The sequence below is a fragment of the Corvus cornix genome, chromosome 2 (assembly GCF_000738735.6).
Source record: "Corvus cornix cornix isolate S_Up_H32 chromosome 2, ASM73873v5, whole genome shotgun sequence".
In the NCBI taxonomy this organism is placed as follows: domain Eukaryota; kingdom Metazoa; phylum Chordata; class Aves; order Passeriformes; family Corvidae; genus Corvus; species Corvus cornix.
The window spans coordinates 37,720,585-37,743,454 of record NC_046333.1 but is presented as its reverse complement, the minus strand read 5'-3'; the positions used below and the strand labels follow the sequence as shown (position 1 = coordinate 37,743,454).

Sequence of the window (22,870 nt, the reverse complement as noted above, 5' to 3'; positions counted from 1 at the left end):
CCAATTCTTGTTGAATTAATCATGATACTAGACCTCTAGAACAGACATTGAAAGCTGACAATATATTAATATAGTTGAAGCAGAAAACAATTGGTTCCCTATCTGTGTTTTTATTTTACTTTTCTTTTTCCCTTACAGGAGCTGGGATGCTCAAACAACAGATGTGCAGACCAAAAGCAAAGGAATTTATTGCTCTTATTCTGATGGTTGACAGAAAACCAACACTGACCCTTAAGAGTTTTGGGAGCAAAATAAATTAAGAGTTTTAGAATTATGCATGAACACTGTGACCACCGAATAACATCCTGGAAACATGGTGAGAATAAGCATCCAGTGTAAAATAAATCAGCTCTCAGAAGGGAAGTGATGTGAATGGCTCAAACAACTTTGAAATTAGTGTTAATTTTGCTAGTGGCATGAATTTTAGCCCCACATTTCCTCACTTTTACTTACTGATCTTCTAGGTGGAAAACTGAAAAGACAGGAATCTGTCAGAGGGGAAAATCGATGCTGTTACAATGGGTCCTCACAAACAGCAGCAGGGGCATGGCAAAGTAGCTCTGGCATTGGAAGGAACCTTGGCAGTGCTGAACAATCAGATAAAGCACTTTTTATTTGCAAGCCAGTTGAAGCAGGCCTCTAAACAGACCAGTGCACAGGTGTGTTCTGTTCCTTCAAAATATCAACTCTTATTTAATAGAAAGGGATACAACAGGAACACAAAAAGTACAGAATGCTGTTAATGTCTCCAAAAAAATTATTTGTCAAAAAGTGTAAAATTCCTTGTTTCATGGTTAAGAAGTTGTGTTAAGCGGTTTGAGTGTGTGGTTTACTAATGGTCTTTTTTTCCTCACCAAAAAAAAAAAAAAAAGATGCTATCTGTATATCTTATCATCATGTCGAGTGGCTGGCATCGTGTTCTGATGACCTGCAGTTCATGCTTGCAAAACTCTGCCACATTTCTTCTGCCATCTTAAATAAAAAAATCACCAGTGTCTAAAACATTTACACTGAAAGCCTTCACCAAATTGCATATCTTTTCCCTAATCAGAATTCACTTCTTCTCATAATCAGAGCTTAGAGGGCACGGAGGCTCCACAGAGCCTGAGCCAAGACACACATTCCAAGAAGCCCATGGAGCCTGTACTGTGACACACACTGTGAGGGGAGGCACAGTAATGCACAAGAACAGTTCCTTTGGGTAACTCATGTTTCCTGTATTTCTGGGAGAAACTCTCCCATCCTCCTCCTCCTCCCTCCCCAGCTGCTTCAATCCCTTGCTGGAAGGTAATACCACAAATCGAGCCTTTGTTATCCAGTAGGAGAGCAGCAGTAAACAATTCAAGGACAATAGCTACCAGACATGTGGAAAACACTTCATTTTTACTGAACTGCCACATGCAAATCCTTTGCTAATTAGAGTTCCTGAACGTTGAAAATAACTATAACCTGCTCGCGTATTGTTGAAACCCCATAGTTTTTGTGGGATGGAAGACCTTTTTGGAAGCTCTTAAATGATCCAGAAACGTTCGGGCTTTTTAAAAAATATGTCTTTTCAGACTGGAGTACTAAAAAATATAGCTTAAGGAACAGTTCAACATTGTCAGGTAGTAGGTCAACCATGACTTCATACTTTACATTTCCAGTAATTTTTATGGCTTTTAAAAGTATTTTGTATTGTTCAGTCTCTTGGTTATTTGGCAGACCCCAGCAAAACCCCCATTTCCAGTTCTGAGAGTGCTGTGTTATCTCCTAGACTCGTTCCTTGCCCGCGGCCCTTTGCGGTGGTTCCTCTCCCGAGCGATGGCAGCCAGTGGGGACAGCCACCAGCACTGCTCCTGCCAGCGTTTGCTGCCCAAGGAGCCAGGGGTGACAGTCTGAAGGGACGGTGACGGCAGGCGCATGGACCTTCCAAACCGTGCTCGCCCATGGGGTTGTAGCACAGAGAACGGTGGCTCAGCTTGGCTTCTCGGCTGTACTGGAAGCAGACGGGATCCCAAGTGTATAATAGTCCGGGAGGTCAGGAGATGGTTTTCAGAGGGGGCCCGCTTTGACCCTCCTTCCCTAGTGCTCGGGACGCCCCGCACCACCAGCGCCGGGTTCCGCCCCGCGGCAGCGTCGGGAGAGCTGGGCGGTCTGCGGGGCGGGCGGCCCGGCTGCGGACCCGCCTCCCCTCCCGGGGCCGGGCGCCGAGCACCCTCCTCCTCCCCCGCGCCCAGGCGGGGGCTGCCCGCGGCGCCGGGGCCACACAAAGCGGCGAGCGGCGGTGCCTTCCCGCCGGCCGTCCGGCGGCAGCCCCGGCGCGCCGGCCATGGAGCCGCCCGTGCCGCCTCAGGAGCAGCCGCCGCGCCCGCGCTCGCACACCGTCACCACCACCAGCAGCTCCTTCACCGCCAACCTGTCGGCCAGCTCCAGCACTCTCGCCTACGACAGGGAGTTCCTGCGCACCGTGCCCGGGCTCCTCATGGTGACCGAGATCGTGAGTGACTCGGGGCGGGGGGCGCGGAGGGGCGGGGGAGCCTCGGCCGGGCACACGGCCACCGCTGGGGTAAGGGATTGGGGTGTTCCCCCTCAGTGCATCACCCGGTGCGGCCGCGGAGGGTCCGTCCCCGCAGGTGAAGTGCGGGGAAAGGACGAGCCCAGGGAGGCAAGGGCGGCTCTACGGCGGGGGCACAAACCTCCCGCCTGGAAACTATCGACAACTGGAAAAGTAGCGTAGGGCACGCGCGGTCTGTCCCGTAGCATCTGCAGTATCATCACATCCCGTAGCGGAAAGACGAGTTTTGTCAGACCGGGAACTGAGTTTTGGAGACTCTTCTGTAAGCACATTGGTTGTGTATGCTTTGCACTTTCATAGCTCACAAATAGTCACGATGTGAGAGTTAATTAAACAACTTATCTTTGTTTCCTAGGTCAATAAAAAACCTTTCCTTATGCCCTTAGTGCTTAGATACACCTGTGCGGAGTGGGAGGTGAACTGACACCGTTTGGGTTTGGTAGTGATTTTGGGTTTTGCAGATAGTCTATAAGGTGTAAACGAACGTGCACAGGGCCAGGCAGTGCTGAATTCGGTCACTTGCCTTAGTGGTAGGTGGTGAACACAACGCTGGGATCCCTCTGCAGGCCTGTGTGTCCTCGGTGTGTTGAGCAACAGATACTCAGCATATTCTCTTAAAAAGGATGTGTTTTATTCCACTCATCTACACTACTAACAATTAAGGATCTAAAAGAGCTGGCTGCCCCAGCTAACTTTCTGAGTTTCCTGTGTGAAGTTTTTGTTGTGCTGAAGCTTGAAGGATTGACTTATCTGACCACATTCATTTTCAAGGCTTGAAAACATTGTGCTTCACCAGAGGAGTGGAATGGCTGTTGGTTTTGCTGACTTCAAAGTTAAAATAACCAAGCAAAGCTTCAGGCTGATGTGTGATGTAGGACCTCTGGCAGGAACAGCTAGGATGCACTTTGAGATGCCAGATTGCTGTGCAGGCAAATAGTGATGAGGCTGTGAAGTCAGAGCCTGCTACCAGCTGGTACCTTGTGTGCCACTGTCCTTGGGAATTCTGTCGATCTTTAGTAGATTGTAGGCTTGTTTTGGCTGTTACAGGAGATGCTTCACTGTCAAAGCTGTGGTAGATCTGTGAATAAACAAGTTGTTGAAAGAATAGCTGCTTTCTTTTCCACTCCTTTTCAGTTAGTAATTGCAACAGAGTTATGTACTTTTCTTGTACTTTATCTGAAGAGTGATCCCACTGTAGATTGTTACAAAGGTGCCCAAGGCTTTTCCCAAGCCCTGCTGGAATGTCATATTCATCCTGGCTGTGAATACTGGATCAGCTATACTCACATTGAGCTACATGGCCACAGGGCACAGACAGGCTCTTGCTTACTTTGTTGGAAGTGTACTTTTTAGTTTGTGTTGACAGGTGTTGTTGTGCAGCTTACCTTTCTAAGCAGTGGTGATGCTTTTTAGGGGGGATTTTGTTTCCTCTCAGCCATTCCTAGCTCCTGGAGTAATTATAAAATGTGAAGATGAGCAGTTTCTGGCCAACTCGAAGGAGCTGACGAAAGTCTCTAATGTAGATCAACTTTTACTGTTTTGTGATGGTGTATTTGGGAGAACAGAGTACAGTGCTGATATGAAGCTGAAAGCAGTAGGGCAGGTCCTACAGAAGCAGAGTATTGATAGGTAGTGCCTTTAAGGAAATACTTCTAGTTCTTAACTCCACTTATTTCAAAGCAGCTAGAGTAGCTGTTCTGCTCTGAAATTGAAAAAAAATATATCAGTTAAGACCTTGATATTGAATTAGCTGAAAGAACCCCAGTTACTGAAATCAAATATATATATATTTGGCATTGGGTTTTGGTCAAACATTTTCTACCAGTTCGGTATGTTCTTTTTTTTTTTTTTCTGAGAGAAAATGTGCTTTAACAGAGCATGACTAGAGATCCCAAGATCTCTGTTTCAAAATTTGCTGTGCATATTCAGTGGTATTGGAGTTGTGCACCCTAAACCAGCTTGTTCCAATTGCTGTGCCTTGCTTGCACAAACTGACCCTTTAGGATATTTCTGACCCTCAGTACTGATCCCCCAGCTCATAGCACAATCCTTCTGCTAAGGATGTACAAACCTGTCAGTAAGACCAGCATGTAATTCAGTATCAGGAGCTTGCAGAATGGTAGATCTTTTCCAATCTAAGCACTGAGTTCTGAAGCACAGCTGCTTTGCTTCTGGTGTCCCTTCTCTGGGACACCTGTGACATGGACAGGGAAGAGGCCTGTTTTTAGTAATATCTGCTATCGGTACAGCTACTCATTTGCCAGATCCCATGTCCATGTTAAAGCTGAGCTAGGGGTGTTAAACAATGGTGCTACATGCTCTGAGAGTTTGCACTGTGGGGCTGCATAAATACTTTAGTTTTGCTGCTGTCAGTCAGTGATGTGCAAGAGGGGTTCAGTCCGTGTCTCCTGTCTCTGAAACTGGAGCTCTCTTCTCTGTGTAGACAAAGGGCAAATCTGTGTTATTCTTTGACCAAAGAGAATGGAAAAGCAGAAAGTTACCACATAAATTAAATATTCCATCCCCTTAAATGAAGGATCTTGATCAGGTTTTGCTCCCACTTCCCTAATTTGCATACTGTGAAGACGAATTTACTGCTGTGTGGATTTCCATGTGTGCTGGTAACCAGCCTACATCTGCACTGAGACTGTGGTTTAATGGCACAGTAAATTCAGCTTAACAGTTCCTACTAAGGGATTCTTTGTAGTGCTGCAAAGCAGTGGTCTGCTATTAACTCAGTCTGTTGTTTCAAATTTGTTCAAAATGAGTTAGCTTTAGAAAGACAGGTTTTATGATGGATCAGGTATTATATGTCCCTTTGTAGCTGCTTTAGAGCCTGTGTAAATGTGGGATGAGACTGACTGTGCATATTCAGCAGTAATAGAGTTATGTACTCAAACCTGGTTCAGCTTAATTCTGTAATGCCTTTTGGTCTAGCACTGCACACATCTAGAATGAATGAACTCAGAAATACAGCCTGAAGTGTAGGCTAAATTACCTGGTGCTGACAGATTTCCATTGCCTTTGACGTCTGCCTCTGTAACCAGAGCAGGTGCAAGGTTTCCTGCCTCTCACTTGGAAAGAACTGGGGTCAGTTTATTTCAGTGGAAAGAGCAAAACAGAAAATGCCACTGGGTTTTGGGGAGGTCTTTGGAAACTGGCATAAAATGCAATTTTGGTGCATGGAAGCTTATCCAAAGCATTTATATACAGAAGTAGTGGTGCTTGCTGGACAGTGCAGGGGCTTCTTACTCTGGAAATTTGGATTTACTGGCCTTAGTTGGCCATTGACTATTGCAAATTAATTTATCTGCACCTCTCTAACTTCTCAGAATGTCTCGTTCATTCATGGAGTATGTGTGCTAATCTTTGTAAGGCACACTGAGGTCCATTGGTGAAAAGTAGTATAGAAGATATAAGTGGTGTTACAGAAGGTCTTTAGATGAGAAAATGAGATGTCAATTGCCTGGGTTGACACTGAAGTAAAAATACATCATATGAAATAATTGATACTGATTCCTACAGTGTAGCACCACCAGTCCCCCTGGAGGATTTACCGTTTCAAAATGAGCAAGTGTAGTGATTTCTAGAGATCTTTTGAGTGTTTCTTTTCTGTAAAATGATGGCCCAGAAAAGCTACATTTATCTTCCTGGGACTTTTATGGCCAAGAAAAATGATGGCTACTGATACCTTCTCAGAGCTTTAAATCAGCTTCTCAAGTCAAGCACTATGGATCACTTTGGGAAGTGGAGAGTTTTGTGGTTGCTATGGGTGTAGTTATAAAAATATTTACTTTCTAGCAGGATGACATTGATCTCTTCAGGTTGTTGCTTCACACCAGTGTGTTGCTAGATGCAGTCTCTTGTAAAACTTGTGCTTTTGAGGCTTGTGATGGCTATTTGACCTTGACAAAAACAAATACTTACATAGCTTGGAAAGAAGGTTGTTATGCTGCTGCTGCATGTGAGGTCTTGTGATGGTGTAAATTTTAGTAAATTGTAATTACAGTTGCATTTCTTTATGCTGTTCTATGCACATTATTCTTTGAAATGCCCAGAATAAAATATACTTGAAATAGAAGCCTGATAGAAAGTTATTTACTTTATTAGCACCACATAAATTTGCAGTTCAAATTTATATTTCTGGACAATAAAAATAATTTTGATCACTGTTTCATTATTCTTTTTCAAATGTTAGACCTTTGGAAGTTTAATTCATAAAGGAAATATTGTTGAATTTTTTTAGTCTAGTAGACTGGTGAGCCTGACAGTATTAAATAGATATTGAGAGTTATGCCAGATCTAAGATATTGAGGCTGTCAAAACCAGAACAACTGGATGTGTGCAAGTGTTTGTTCAATAGACTTTTCATCTTTTTCTTTTTGCTGAAAGATGCATCAAACTCATCTACAGATATTCAAGTGTTGAATTAAGTCAGCAATAAAATCACATAAATGTTAAGAAAAATAGAAGTAATACAGGGGGGATGGTCTACTGTGGAAAAGCTAAAAGACAAAAATTTTACTTAAAACTCTTCTTGCATTTCGCTTTTTCTTTTAGTCTTATGCCCCCTCTGACTGCAGTTCAAAGTTTTGTGTATAGATACCATCTTCCTCCTGCCCTCCCGTTTCTTGGAACAGCCCTCAGAAGCATAGAGAGAGTTCCACACAGCCCCTTTCCTCACCTGAGTAACAGCAAGATTTTCTCTTCTTTCAGGAACAGTGGAGATTTTTTTCTTTTTTCTTATAATGTGATTTTTCCTCCAGTCATAGCATGTCTGCTTGCAAGAAGTTGACAACACTGAGCTACCTCCTGATGTGTTGAACAAGTGCTTTGCCTAGAGGAGATGTACACAAGCACAACCTTAAAATTATTCACTTTGAATTACTGAATGGAAAAAATACAAGTTCTGCAGTGACTAGTCAGTCACTTCATCCAGCAGCTTCATGTTCCTATGCATGAATAAGAAAACACACAATGTAAGGTCTCAGCTCTCTCCTTTGCTCTTGATCAGACAAAACTCTCGCTGAAGTCAGGTTTCAGTTCTGCCTTTTTTAGGTGCTGTTGTTCCACTCCTAACCCTTAACTGTTCTTAGTGTAGTGAATACACACATCTATATGATTTCCATCTTCCTTTAGGATCATATAGTTATTTGAAGTTCTGTTTTCTTTAAGGGCTTTGGTTTCCTGGACAAGATCAGGGTGTTTCCTTGGGAGAGAGAACTGTTTGGGAGACACAAGAAAACAGAACCTTTTGAACGTGCTCCAAGAGATGATAGAAGGGCTGACGCAGTAGGAGGGTGAAAATGCCTCTTAAACTGAATGAAGATATTTTACCAAAGGTCAAAAATACAAAATATTCTCAATACGTCAGAGTTAGCATAGAACATATATGAAATGTCATTATCTCTTCATGAGAAAAATGCTTTAAAGTCATACTTAAACATCACCTTTGTTCTTGGGTGGATAGTGAATATGATATAAATCCTTCTCCCTTCCCCTCCCAAACTCTAGAAATTTTTTTTTTTTTTGGTACCTGCAAAAATTCTTATGCACACAAACCTAATTTTAAATAATCTTTTTGGGCTTCAGCAGCCTATGTCTGTATGATAGTGAAATGTGCAGTCCTCCCATTATTCCTAATGGAATAGGCAGAGCTTCCTAGGTGCTTATCTTTAGCATGGTGCTGTGGCTGGGTGTGAGTCATGAGGGTAAATGCTGAGGCTAAAACCATCATGGTCTGAGGACAAAGGTCGACAATATCGTTGCAAAGAAACTGTGACTGCATCCCTGAAAATTGCCTTTTTCCAGCTGTGCCCCAGGAATCCCACATCCCTGGGTAATAGTACTATGGGAACTGAGTTGCTTGTGAAGACAGTGGTATTGCCAGATACCTGATGATGGTGCATTTTGCCCTAAAATTAATTCAGGTCCTGGATTTGTCTGTGTCCCTTTTCTTTGTGGTTGTTGGTTTGTTGTTCAGTTGGAACTTTTTTTCTCCCACTGTGTTATATTCTCTTTTTCTGCACTGGCATTCCTGCTTTCTGTTTGAAATTATTTATTATACACTGTTAAGACCTCAGATTAGAGGGTCTTGAAGTAGTGTATGCCTATCTAAAAACCCCTGTTTTCCATGCAGTGTATGATGAACAGGTGTATTTGTTGTCAGTGTAGTAAGAATGCAAGTGGGAAAAGAACACAGAAAGAAGTTGTCTAAGGGTCACACAGAATTCTTGCAAAATCATTAATGGCCCCCAGGTTTCTGAGTTTGTTAACAAAATGCTGCTTCTCCAGCAAAAGCGGGTGCCTTTTACTCCCTGCCCTTTGGATGGGAATGCTCCTGTGTACCTGGGGAGCCTGTTGATGTGTCTGCTCTGTTCTGTGCTCTGAACGGCCTGTGTAGCACCAACAGGCAGGGTTGGAGCAGTGGTGGCTCAAAGGTTCTTAAAAATTGGATTCCCAAAACCACAGAAAAATTCTCCTGGGGACTCTGAACCCTTCAGAATGGGAAGTGTGGAGGGAATGATGATGTGTTGTTCTTGTTTGTTGATTGCCTTCTCGTTCAGGCTACTGTTCTTTCCTGCTCTCTGCTGGGAATAACAGTGCCATATATTTAGTTTATAATGGTCATGCATATATAAATATGGATACATATATATATACATGCATATACACACATACATACATACATATATATATATATATATATATATGTATATATGGGTTTTAGCTTCATTTTATTTTGGATAAAGTACATATTGTATTGTGTGGTATTTCCACACTTTTCCCCCTTTGAATTCCAGAAAAACCGCAGTAAGTGTGTCCTTGCAGAGAGGACCTAGCCCCTTTTTTTTTTTTTTCCTAGGGTCAAATAGCAAATACATTTTAGCATCCATCAGGCCTTTGGCAAGGTAGTTCTGTTCCCGTGGCCTGAGCCAGTTCCCATGGAAGCTGCTGGCACTAATTCACCTGCCTCTGAAAGGACCAGATCAGGTATAAGGCTCTTAAAACTCCAGTGAAGGAGGGTCTGAGTAAGGAAAGAATCAAGTCACTGCTTTCAGTGGCAGCTGGGTCTGGTCCAAGCAAAGTTTGGTGTTAGGCTTATGTTAATAAACTTAAAGAGGCTGAGCTCTTGGTTCTACACTCATTAATACTGTACCCTGGCTTTGCCAGACCTCTTCACTGCACAGGCTTGGATCAGTCCTGGGCGTGACTGCATTTTTGCCAAGCTAGAGCGCAATACTGGGTGTTTACACTGACCCTTTTTGCAAGGTATGGGTGTGCAGATGACACTGATGCAACCACAGGTTTGCTGAGAGAAAAATCTTCAGAGCAAAACAAAACTAGTTTCAACAAATTGGTATTGTTAGAGATATGTTGTCTGAGCAGTTTGTTCTGGCCAGCCACAATGTTTCTGGTCTGATTTAAGATGTCCTAAATCAGATTTTGTAGAACTGAGATGAACTAAGTAAGCATGGTAATAATCAGTAAGGTGTCAGTCTCTGGATATATCCTAATCTAGTTAGGAAGAACAAATAAATCGGGAACATCCAGAGTAGGACCCTGGAAAGAGGCCATGTGGGAAAAGCAGTTTCTCTGATCATATACCCTGGTAATTGCTTCTTGTGTTTAACTGGTAGCCTAATGTGCACAGCTTGAAAGGAAATCTGTCAAGAACCTCTGCTTCATACCCGAAAATAAGAACAGCTTGTATCATCCATCCACTTTAAATATGACCGCTATGTCCAGGCCTGAATTTAAATATATTCAAAGTGACACTGTTTCTGCACAGAGCCATTTATTTAGCCTCGAAGTTATGCAGCTGCTAACAGGCTCCCTTTTTTTTCCTTTTTTTTCTTTATCTTTTTTCCTGTATGTGTGTATAACGTTTACAAGAGAGAGTCCCTTTAATATATATTTTAGCATATGTTCTCTACTTTCAACAATAATGCTATTCCAAAGAGCTTCAGCTCCTATAGCAGGTAATAGCTGAATGGGGCAGCACAGTTTTGAGACAAGTATGAGGAGCTGTAGGTGAAACTTAAAAATGGAGATAGAGTGTTGCAGGCAAGAATTCAGCACTGGGGGACAGGGGAACAGGTTAAAAAAAAACCTTTTAACAAAAGGAAAACCTCTACAATGTGTCTTTAAAATTACACTTCAGCTGATAACATCAGCTTTGGTTGTGCCCAGCCAGAGACAGCCACTGTAGGGCAGACTGACAAGGATCAGGTGAGGAGAAGGTGAGTCCATGGTGGATGCCTGTTACTACTGCTGTAGGTTGGAAGGCATAAACAAATGCACAATTGTCCTTTTCAGGTTCAGGACACAAGTGTGATACATACTGAGAAGAGTGGTGCTATAATTCAATCCTTAGTGGGGAAAAAAACACCAAAAAATGTCAGCACTGATTTGGTTGTAGTTTAATTTGTAAACTGTGAGGTACATTGCTATCTGTAACCCCGTGTGCTGTTTCAAAGAGCTTGCATGTGTATAGGCACTTAATAAACAATTAAAAAACATTATTATGTTATTAAGGTCTTTGAAATTAAGAAGCGTCAAAATTAGTTTTACCCTGGCAGTGTTGGTTTGATATTGAATTGTGTGCAGGTACTGGAATCCAGTCAAAACCTGCTTGATCATGTTATTTTTATCAAGAAACTTCTCTCTTGCACAGAAGAGTTTTTCTAGGCATGACTAGGATATTGTGCACACAGCATTGGAGGAAGTCATGTTGTGAGTAAGGAAAGGGATTATTCAAAGGGAGAGGATGGTCTCCTGGCTAATTGCTTCCTTGGAAAATTTGATTTTATCTTCTGCTTGCAACGCAGTGTTCCTGTGGAATGCTAGACAAGGCAAGTAAGCCCTACATTTCATTGTGTTCACTCTACTCCTTGTTTTCTCAATCCCCAGTTTTGGGTCTGAGTTGCAGAAAAAACAGTTACTCTCAGGTGTGTCTGAAAGTCAGAGCTATGTTCTAAAGATGCAAAACGCAGTGCAATATTCTGTTGGAAAAGAGTTTTCCAGAAATTTGGTGAGAATTGGCTTTTGATCTTCATTTTAGTGCACCGTCTAAAACTGGGATACCGTACTACTCTATCTCACAGAGATGTGTTTAATAGTTTATTGGTCAACTTGTGGGACAATACAGATAACACACTGTTTTTAAAGAGCCCAAGCAGATGCAAAGCTAAGTTGCAGGTCTGCAGGCCACAGAAGTAAACAGGCAGAAAGCAAAATAAGGGAAGGCATTAGATCTAAAGGAGGCTTTCCCTTCTGTTGCTGCATGCCAGTGGTGGTGTGGAGAAGGGGAAAGTGTGTAGTCAGGTAATTACGGACTATACCATAATGTATTCTTAACTAAGGATAGAATTAAGATGTGTGAAGAACTCGTTTCTGGAAGTGTTGCACACTTAGCTGCAAGTATTTCAGTGTGTTTGTCTCTCTCTCATCCACCCCTCTGCCTCTGTCCCAAGTCCTAATTTTCCATCTCTATTCTGTGGTGAGTTTGGTTTTGTTGTCTCCCAGCCTCATTTCTTCAAGCCCTCTTGTCCAGCAGCTCAGGGCAACTTGCCGAAGGCCTGCTTTGCATGATTTTCATCTGCTCTTTTTCAGACTTGACAGAGAAAATCAACATAGAAAATGCAGCTCCTACATTAAGAAGTTGGCAAAATGTTGTTTTAAGAGAGGAGGTGTTGGGCAACTGAAAGAACAGGCTCTGCTCATTTTCACACATCCATCTTTAATGGTTTCATAAAGCTGTAGGTGGACAAAACTATGAAAAATACCAGTCTTTTAGAACAGTATTAGAAATACTGGTAGTGATACAGTGATTTAGGAGGTTGTTGGTGAATATTGTGACATGTTTAGTTCTTGCATTCTTCCAGAATGTTTTTAATGTTTAAATGTTTTTAAAACAAAAGGCATAAAACAAGCTGGACAGAGCTGGATATTTTGAGACCTACCACAATCTTATGATCACCTTAAGGAAAGATTTTTAGAAAAAGGCTGAAAAGCTCTTCAATAGAAGAGATTCAGGATGCATGGAAAAGCAAGATCTCAGTTGGAATTTCTGATTGATGTTTCAAAGCCTCTCTATGTGCATAAGCCATGTTCATTGGACTGTGCAGTACAATCACAACAGTTATTGTGGGTTGCCAGTTGACCTCCAAGATGAAAATATTTCCCTTTCCCCGTGCTGTTACTAAGATACAGCACAGTAGAAATCAATACATTAATCAGTGTTCTTTTTATTTCTCCTAATGCATGGGAATGAGCTTGGATGCCAAATAAAATTCATACTTGACAGAAAGAGAGTTGTCATTGGGAAACTAATATATTTCGTTTTGGAAAAACCGCAATCCTTATTTTACTCTTTTGAGTACATTCTTATATTGGTCGGACTTAAAAGGCAGTGTGCAAGAGGAAAGTAATGATCTGCTTGAAGAGATGGCTCCTCTTGTGGTGTGTTTTCTGTTTGAAATATGAAATATCCATGTAAAGATGTATAAAACTAAACTTGAACATATGATACAGACCTATGGAACTGTAATTGAATGGTGAAACTTGAGTGGAAGCCATGAGTGGAACAGTGATAAACAGCTTATATGTTACTAGGTACAATTTCATTGTTCCATTCGGTATATTGAAAGGATTTTCTCTGTTTAACTTCCCAGCAAAAATGGTAGGAACCTTAGCCAGGAGAATGAGGTTTCCAAGCAGTTTTTTCAAACTGGGGATTTCTTCCTAGACTTTGGCCATCATGAAACGTGACCAGACGCTTGTACAAAGAACTTGACATTCTCTTTATGCAGTAACAGACAACTATCTAGCAAATGTTTGCCTGAAGTAAGCAAGTCAAGATAATGTGTTAAAGGTGAGATGGGGTCTCTTGTAAAGTGTTTTGCCAGCTCAAGTTAAAATTAAACTGAGTACACCATGATAAATGAGAAGGAATTCTCTAGGCTTGGTTACATCTAATTTTCACTTTCTTATTAAGCTGTATGGTAGAATGCTAATCTCAGGGGAAAAAAAAAAAAACACAAACCAAACAAAAAATCCCCCACCCCCCAAAAAACCCCAACCCACGCCAACTATGCCTGAAGTAATTTTCACTCTAAAAACTGACCTTCATTTCTAAATGCCTCTTCAATTTAGGTCTCAGTTAAAAAAAGATGGTGGAGAAGTGAATTTAAAAAGAACACTTAATTTTGACTATGTTGGTTGCTGGTTTTGTAGATTACATGTGTTACATAGACAATGGACACAAGCAAGAAGACCCTGAGAACTGGTGCAGATAGGAGGAGTTGATGGGTACAAAATCAGATTAAGATCTAATGTACGCAAACAATATTGTTATGAAGAGAAGTTTATAATGAATCAGTTCTTGATGCTATTAAAACCTGTTGAGAATTTCCCATTGGCTTCAGTCATCCCGACATATCTGTACATGAAATGAAAAGAACATGAAAGCCAACCTACCGTGAAGTCTGTGTGCTCTAATGAGCACTGACATTGTTTGTCAGACTCTTAAAGACCAGCAGCTCCTTTCCGATAGTCGTTTCCTACCCACTTGTTAGCATTGGGTAAGGGCGGCTCTGTTGTTGCTTCCGTTCAGCACTAAGGAAAAGGGTATGCCCAGAGACTTTCCCCACTGGTTTCTTCTGCCAGGGCCATGGATTAGTCTGATTAAAGAGATCACCTCCCTTAAGACCTTTCCTCTCCAATATTCCTGCGTGGAGCATTTACTGTCGGATTAGATTTGGATTAGGAGGAGCCTTATTAACTGTTTTTACCATTTTTGTGTTGACCTTTTGTGTTGTGCTAAAATTGACTTTGTGAAAATAGAAGGCACTTTTAAGTAACAAGATTACCCAAAAAATTCCTAAAAGCACTGTCATGCTAGCTGTTTCATGTGCGCAGTTTCTCTGGCTTGAACAGTGTAGCTGATAGATGATGAAAGGGGAAGCTGTTCAGATCCATTGCTTGGACATGCTCTTTTATAACTGAATTGTCTTAATTTATGTATTTCTTTAAAGCTTCCTATAGTCAAATATCCCACAGTACCAGGAGAGAGCTTATTTTGTAATGAAATGCTGGTCCTTTTTTTTACGTCCACATTGTGATTCTATTAAATCCTATGTGTCAGAACAGCTCAGCATCACAAATATCAATCTAAATGTGTTTATTCAGTACAACAAATGGGTTTGTCCCATAGCTGTCCTGCCTTATCACTGGATTATCAAACAATATATGCCTTTTCCTGTATCAAAGACAAATTGCTATGCATGCTGTGTTCTTCCTTTTCCCTTCGTGTGAACTAGCAAAGCTCCCAGCTTGTGATGTCTTTCAGTGCCCTAATTCCTTTTTGGTTTCTTGGTTTTATGTGCTAAGACCTGCAATATTGTTGGCAGTAGGAGGTTACATTATGTGCATGTGTGTTTGTGCACGTTTCATCATAGTGGGCTGAGTTTTCAGTGTTGTGGATGTGGGCATTTTGATATAGCAATAATTCATAGCTTGAAGAAAGGGGTATCTGCAAAGTACTACTTTTTTAGTCACTATATATATATATATACTTTTTTTTAAAGAATTTTCCTTTTTTGATTTGAAACTAGTTATATCAGGTTTTGCAGGGAAAATGTGCTAAGTATCTCTGACTGCACATAGACTTTTTGAACAAAAAGCTGCCATGTCATTATACAGGCTTTCCCTTCCCCCCTCAGTGGGAAAACAGGAACTTCTGAGGGGGCAGTAAATAGCTGAAATACTCAACAAAGAGCACTTGAACAAAAGGCTGGTAACACCTCTTTATTGTATCTGCACTATTGTCAGTCTAGGGAAGAAAATATTGAGCAGAAGAAAGCTGTTATCCAAATCTGAGGAAATAGACAAGGGAAAAGGTGTGGAAGTTAGCTAAGTAAATACAATTTAGTTGGTTGTGTATATTGGGATGGTAGAATATAAACAACACTACAGGAAAAGGCTTGGGTTTTTTAGAAGAACCATTGGGGTGGGAAGGGAAAGCTGTAAGCTTGCATAGTGATATGAAGGTTTTTCATTCAAAAAGCTTGTGTGAAAAGATGTTTAGTATGTTTTTCCCCCCAAAGCAAGTGCAGAGCACACCCTCACTCAGCCTGTACCCCCTCAGCAACTTGGCTATTGCTACCTTACCTAGAGGTCTCCTCCTCATAACCTTGGCATGTGTGCTGCATCACTTGCTGCTCATAAACTGCAGCTCAGATGCAGACAGCCTTTGACAAAGCCAGTTGCTGCATTTTTGGAGATTGGTACTGCCAGCTGCCTGCACTGACCCAGCAGCTGACCCAACCACAGTTCCCCTCACCTCAGCCGTGATGAGCTGTGACCTGAGCGCTGCAGAGGCGGTTGACTCGTAAACTGTAGCAAATTCGGTGGTGGAGTCTGACAAGGTGACTGCCCTCCATTTATCTGCCTTTCTCATCAGCCAATGGTCGATGCTGTGGTAGCCTTGTCCTCCCTTCTCACAGCTTAGTCTGTGCATGAGACCGTGCCCTCAGACAGAGCTGGTGTCCTGGTCTGCTCACTCAGCTCCTGTAGTGCAGGGGATGAGCGGAGGTTGGATGGGATGGAGAGCAAGCAGCGCTATCTCAGTCCAATGGTTTGATGTTGTGCTGAGGAGATTTCCCTGAAATTTAGGACAAACCTGGGCAAGGACTATGGGCACACTTTGCTAGATATGTTTGGGGGTTGTACCAGCTTTTGGTCTAACAACATGCTTGTCTCCCAGAGGAAAATGCTATGCTGACAGAGGAGCTAGAAGGAGAATGTATGGGAAACACCTTTCCACTAAGAGGTGTAATTGCTCTGAACACTTTCACGCATGTGAGATTCACTAATCCATAGTAATCCCTGTAGTTTGTAGCTTTCTGACATCTGGGAGCTGTATTGGAAAATCAGATTTAGAGGAGAAATGGAATCAAAAATGCTTGAGAACCCAAAATATATTAGCTGTATTGTGGGGACAGTGAAGCATGAGTGCACGCAGTGAGAGCAGCAGCTCTTGGCATTTCTGTGTTTATGCATTACAGGAGGCAAATACAGAAGTTGTGGTTTCAGGCTGATAACTCTTAAATGGAGACAGCTGACAAGGTCTCCATGCCTTGCTGTTCACTGCAGTTCACATTCTAGCCTATGGTGGTACCACAAGCCAGCGATTTGTTTGCCTCGAATACACTGAGATTAGAGTACACTAATTGAGGAGCAGCTTTGTCTGCAGTCACCCTTGCAGGGCAGCAACCTCTGGCACAAAAGCAGAGCAAACACCTGAGGGACATTAAATCATTTCTGCTCCCATATTTAAATCTGGATAAGCCAATCGGTTGAGGGTGGGGTTTTTTTCCCTTGATTGGAGACTTTTTTTCTTGCACTAGAAAGCTGACATTTGTCACAAATTGTTCTGTTCTTTGTTTACATAAGACCCATTGAAGCAGTTGGAGAACATTATACCCTGCCTAATACATGGGCATATATACTTAATTTATGACTTTGGTAGTTTGAATTTCGAGTGTCAGGTATCCCACAGACCTTTTTACTTTGTTCTTTTGTCCTGCATGCACTGCTTGAGTATTTATTATGGAGAGCAGACAGGCTGTGGGAAGTCCTTCAGGCTTGTGAACCTTTTTCTTCAGAACCCTGAAAATAAAGTTACGGATCTTGAGAAAAAGGAGTTCTGTAAAAGCATGACTGATCTGTAGAGTTGTTTTTCTTGTTTGCCCAATTAATTTTTTTCATTTGACATTAATATTTTCACTTGCATATAATTCTTCATCCTAAAGTTGCGTTAGTACCCTAAACATCTCTGCAAAGCATTAATTGTGAAACAGTGGTAACAAATTTTATAGGCCTCTACTGAAAACTTAATTCTGGATTTGTTCTTGATTCCTTCAAAGTAAATTCTCTCTACTACTACCATAAAAAGAATAAAGAGAAAGATAAAGCAGAATTAGAAAACCCAGTGTAGCTTGTCGCCAGACGCAGTGTTCGTATTTGTGATTATCTCTTGTTCAGTTGTTTCTTGTCAACAGTTTTGAATATGGCTTAGTTCAAAGTTGTCTTTGATATATTGGTGACAGATGGACATTTTGGAAAACAACATGACTGGAAACTGACTTCAGAAAAATTCAGATGAGAAGTGGGGCTGGAGTTTTTCAGCAATGGGAGCAGTAGACATTATGGCAGCTTTTTTAGAGATAAGATGAATTTTATCATTGCAATGTCTATGCCAAGGTGTCACCTCTTTCCATAAAGCATGTTGTAAGTTGAAATCTTTATACCATTGGCAACATGGCCAAAATGGTCCTTTCTGACAGTGAAGTCTCTGAACACAAATGCCTCCAGAACAGCATATGCAGTGTTAAATATTTATAGGCATGCAGTTCTTCTGCGTTGTTAATGCAAAGTGTATTCAGGAAAGAAAGCAATTTTGCCAGAGAAGGAAAAAGATTTTTTCATTGAGGTGCTTCTACAACACGTGGATCAGTCTTTGTAAAATCCTTAATCTTTACCTAAAAAGGAGGTAGGGTTGGATTATTATACCTGGGACTCAATATAGAAGTAGTCAAGAGGTACAGTAAGTTTCTAAATAGGCAGACAACAACAGATCTGAATGCAGACTTCTTTTCTCATCTCTTTATCATCTTATTTTCTCTTCTGTTTGTTAGGCAAGGGGAACTGTTTCAACTTTTGATGGCTAGAAGATTCTGCCTCACAGCAAGAAAAAATTCTGTATTGTACAAAATCAATTTTTGTGATTTTCAGCTGTGGAAATTAAAGGTACTTTGATTCTAAAGGGTTTTTTTGAGTGAGCAGTTACAGGTTTCCTCCTGTTTAAATGGATGCAGAATGCAGCAATAGATTTTCATAGCAGATACTCCCTTTGAATTTTCCACTGCATCATATCTTCACTTTATGACTTTGTATCTTAACTATAGGGCAAAATAAAAGTTATTCCCAAAGAAGTAATAAGCTTCCTATTCTAATGTAGCAGCTAAGACTTGTGAAACAATGCTGTGTACCCACTAATTATAGGCAGCTCTATTTACATGGCCTAACAGGAAGATGGAGATGTAAAAATAGCAACAAAGAGCCAGTGACATTATTAATAAAGCAGCTGTATACAGCATTGTTCTCTTGAGGAACACAGACACCATTTAAACAAAGTGAACTACATAAATAATCAGTCATAATTCATAAGTAACCATTGTTAGGAATTCTCTTTTTGAAATAGTTCACCTTATTAATGTACAAATGATGGCAAAATGACTTTTTTTTGCAGATGTGTGTATTTCACATGCACACATGCACCAAATGTTAAAAGTAACTTACACAAATCATTGCCATTTATTGAGAAGCTGGTGTTATTCTACCCTCGGGAACTATATCCCTTCAGGGAGGATGGGAGGAAGGAGGAAAGAGTGCTGCAAAACTTCTTTCAAAGGAAAAGTTTGTATGTAGATAGAAGAGGCAATATCAAGGTTGATGAAGACTTTTCACATACGATTTTATTAGAACAAGATAACAAATCCTTCCTGCCATCGTGCTCCATTAAGAAACAGTAGTAGTTGTAGTACTAAAAAAAAATAGTAAATAGCCACATTGGGGAAGACACATTCAGACAGACACAAATGGCCCTGTATCTTTTGAACTCAGAATCTACTTCTGCCCTTTTCCAGTTCAGATAATAAAATAAAAAGTAAAATGAGATCACAGACAGTTGGAGATTACTGCATTTTTTTCCTAGTTCTTCTGTACAAGGACAATCATTTCCTCACAATGCACTTCCCAAAAGCAAGAAACAAACATTGTATTCAGTGAATGCAGCAGGTTAAGCCTGCACATTCATTTTGTTTATGTGCTTTATAAAGGAGAAATAATATTCAGAACTCAAGGGCTATACTGTGGTCTTCACCTCCAGAAATATTCCTCTACTACTTGGCTTGAAGCCGTGGTCTTTCTCAGGAAAACTCCTGTTTGTGAACCAGTCACTACATTTGTGTAAAGGAAAAGGAATATGTTAAGCTTTTTGTCTGCTCCACCCAAGCTCCTGAGCTGGAAGGGGGCAGACCTTGTCCCAGAGTTAAACTGCAGCTGCACTCTGGAAGCCCTTTCTGTCTTGAGAAGAGATATGAAATTCATCATCAATTGACATTCTTGGTGAATGTGAGGAAACTTCTTCCATTGTCCAAATCTCAGCTTCAAGTCTCAAAACAAGAGTTCAAAAAGCCTGCCAATGTGGTTTTCCTTTTTTTTTTGTTTAAATTGCCTCAAAGAAGCACTGCAAGCTCTTTTAAGTCCTTCCATCAAGTAGTTGACGTTCCTGACTAATGTGAGCTCTCAAATCTACACATAATTTTATAGTATGAAGATCCAAAATTTAAATCAATTAAATTATATGGCATTGTATGAGTGCAATGATAGATCTCCTCACAAATCAGCTCAGTAAATTGCCCCTTCATCTCATGCAGGTCACATAGGATTTATTTTTACTTCTCTACTGCCTGTATGGGGACAGGACTTTTCAGAGGACTAACCTGAGTGTTAATTCTCAAAGAAACCAGTTACAGTTTCTAGTCAGAACTTCAAAATATATTAATATTTGAAGGTGAAATAAAAAATCATTCAACATTTTAGTTTCACCAATCTTGATTTATAAGCAAGCTTTTGTAAAGAAAAAATTAATGGAATATGGAATTTAATTGCTAGTTTTAAATCTGAAGGTGTTTGTACCGAATCTTCAAGTTTTTCCCTCAAAAAACCATCACGTCTAGCGGCTGCACCAAAGCAGCCACTAGGAGACAAAGAAATATGTATCCTGTGCCATGTGTGTCTCTGTGTGAGTATTTTGCCTTGTAATTGTCTGCTTTAAAATTCATACTTCATGTCTAAGTGAAAATCTGCTCAGAAAGTAAATGTAAAGGCAGATTATTTTGTGTTTGATTCTAATATGCTGTTACTTTATATGCTCCTTTCTCTGCTGCTGAAGGCAAAGTGTAGCAGGAATTCCAGTGAGCAATTCCCAGCTCCATGGTACTGCAGTGTTTGCTGTAGCAGTACCACTTCACGGTTTCCTGACAGGGCTGGGAGGAGGCAGTGAATTTGGAATCAACAAGCATTGCCGCACGATATCGAGGTGTTTCTCTCTAGGAAATTCTAGGTGGTGGGAGAAACCCCTGCCGCAGCCAGGCCTTGCTGAAGTGGAAGGAAAGGGAGCGGCAGCAGCATTCCTTTCAGTTGCATCCCTCCTGATTGTTAGATAAGAGGCCAGGCAGTCTCCTCGCCTTGGTGTTTAGACGCTCTTGTCGACCTTTGGAGATTGAGCACTGTGGGGTCGTTGCCTTGCACTGTGTCAGCGGGGTGCCCTTCCAGAGAGGCGAGTACGGCTCAGGACAGGCTGCTTGTCTTCAGTAGCGTTTTGTACCACCCCTCTTTATTTTTACATTGCACTGTGGCCCTGATGGAGCTGCTGATAGCAGTAACCAGTGTGGTCCCAGTCAGCCACCGCAGCTCTGAGCTTGCAGGTCTTTCTCCTGCCTGCCCATCTCACTGTATTCTGTATCAAGGTACTTCTTTCAGACTCTAGAACATTATAGGCACAGACAAGGCTGTCTTCTGCTGCCTCTTGGTAGACAATATGATGGGTAGCACTGTGATACCAAGTTAATATATGCATAGTGTACAGTAACCTATATAAATGACCCTGTGAGTGTGGATCCCCAGGCAAAACACAAGACTGAGTTAGAATTTACAGGCATGGGTAAGCAGTACTGTGCTCCTCAATGCAGCCCTCAAACTCTAAAGCACTTAATGTGGAAAGTGCCCTGGGACAAGGACCAATCTTTATGCTTTGTACACATTTTAATGCCCTGTTAATGATCAACCTCCACTCTACTGAGAAGATAAATTTCATTATGATATAATTCAAGGCAAATTCTTCACAGTCGCTTGAGATTATTTCTTGTAATTCTTCTATAGGAAAAAATGATGTATTAATATGGCATGTAATCATCTCATCCTATTCTATTAACAATTTTGTATCTTCCAGTCCTTGGTTGCCAGGGTTTTCTGCAGGAAAGGAAGGCAAGTTAAAACCAGAAGTTAGTAATGGTAGTTGTAATGGATCTGGGCAGTGGTCTGTTTAGCCCAGTATTCAGTCTCTAATAGTTGCTGATACTGAAAACATAGGGAAGAGTGTAAGAAGGAGCACATACTGCAAGCTTTTCTTCCTCTGTTATGGTTTTCTAACTTCAGGCAAACTGCACATTTAGGAATTTACAGTGCTGAAGATTGCATCCTGACTATCATGTATGTATATAATATATACAGATAGGGCTGACCCGGAGTGTCTGTTTCCTATGGCATTCTGTGATTTGGTTATGTACTGTGGGTTTTTTTCTTCTTTTTGATTTTGTTTTTAAAGACAGTTTCATTTTGTTTGGTTTTTATCTTTTTGTGTGATAATTTAGGAGGACGCTTCTTGTGTTGCAAGTCCTAATCTACTCCTCGCTCCCCTCTTTATGCCACCTGACATTCTGCAGACTTCTGTAATATCCTCCTTCAGTCTTCAACAGAAAATTGGACCTGTCTTTTTTTCCAGCTTTAACATTCTTTTCTTGTAGGAGCTGTTATCAGTGCCTTGAATAATCCAACTGAATCATTTTGTAAATGGAAGCGAGGAATGAGCAGAACATACTCAGTGTGTGGGTACACCATCGATTCATAAAGCACTGTGATATGTTCTCTTTGGTAGAGGTTTTTGTTACCTTTATTTTTTTCCTAAGAGTTTCTCATCTTCCGTTGTAACATTTTTGATGACATGAACAAAATTTACAGCCTGAACAAAGTCTTATTTCTTGTTTACCTTCTGAATATCCACTACTCTGCCTCTAGCCATTAACAGAACTTCCTGAGAAACTGTATGAAATCTGCTGTAGTGATTTCACAATTTTGATGTGGTATGTCTGTGTTTTCCAGAAAACATCTCTTGCTTTTTTAACTTAAGCTACTTCCTTTAGGTCTGTGTTACTGGTGTTAGTCCTGGTCTCACACATTCCATGCATATTTCTCAGGTGAGGCAACCTGTAGTATGCTGCTGGGATGGACAGCACGGTTTCCTTACTGACTCCCACCCCTGAGTTATTTTTCTGGGATGCCAGATGCAGTGAGCCAGAGCACCATATCACAGAAGACTCCTCACACATGGACTGCAGTAGAGAAGGAGTACCTTTGTGATTTACTCCTTTTTAATAGGTCATAGATTACTAAGGAGACATGAAA

General features: G+C 41.1%; 1 protein-coding gene across 1 annotated transcript in view; it reads left to right on the top strand.

Annotated features, from left to right (window-relative positions):
* Positions 1-2,282: 2,282 nt before the first annotated feature.
* CMTM8 (CKLF like MARVEL transmembrane domain containing 8) overlaps positions 2,283-22,870 on the top strand; it is a 35,303-nt gene continuing 14,715 nt past the window's right edge. The window contains exon 1 of the mRNA XM_039550063.1: positions 2,283-2,479. Within this exon, the coding sequence (XP_039405997.1) occupies positions 2,312-2,479 (168 nt within the window). The 5' untranslated portion in view covers positions 2,283-2,311. The remainder of the gene's footprint in view (positions 2,480-22,870) is intronic.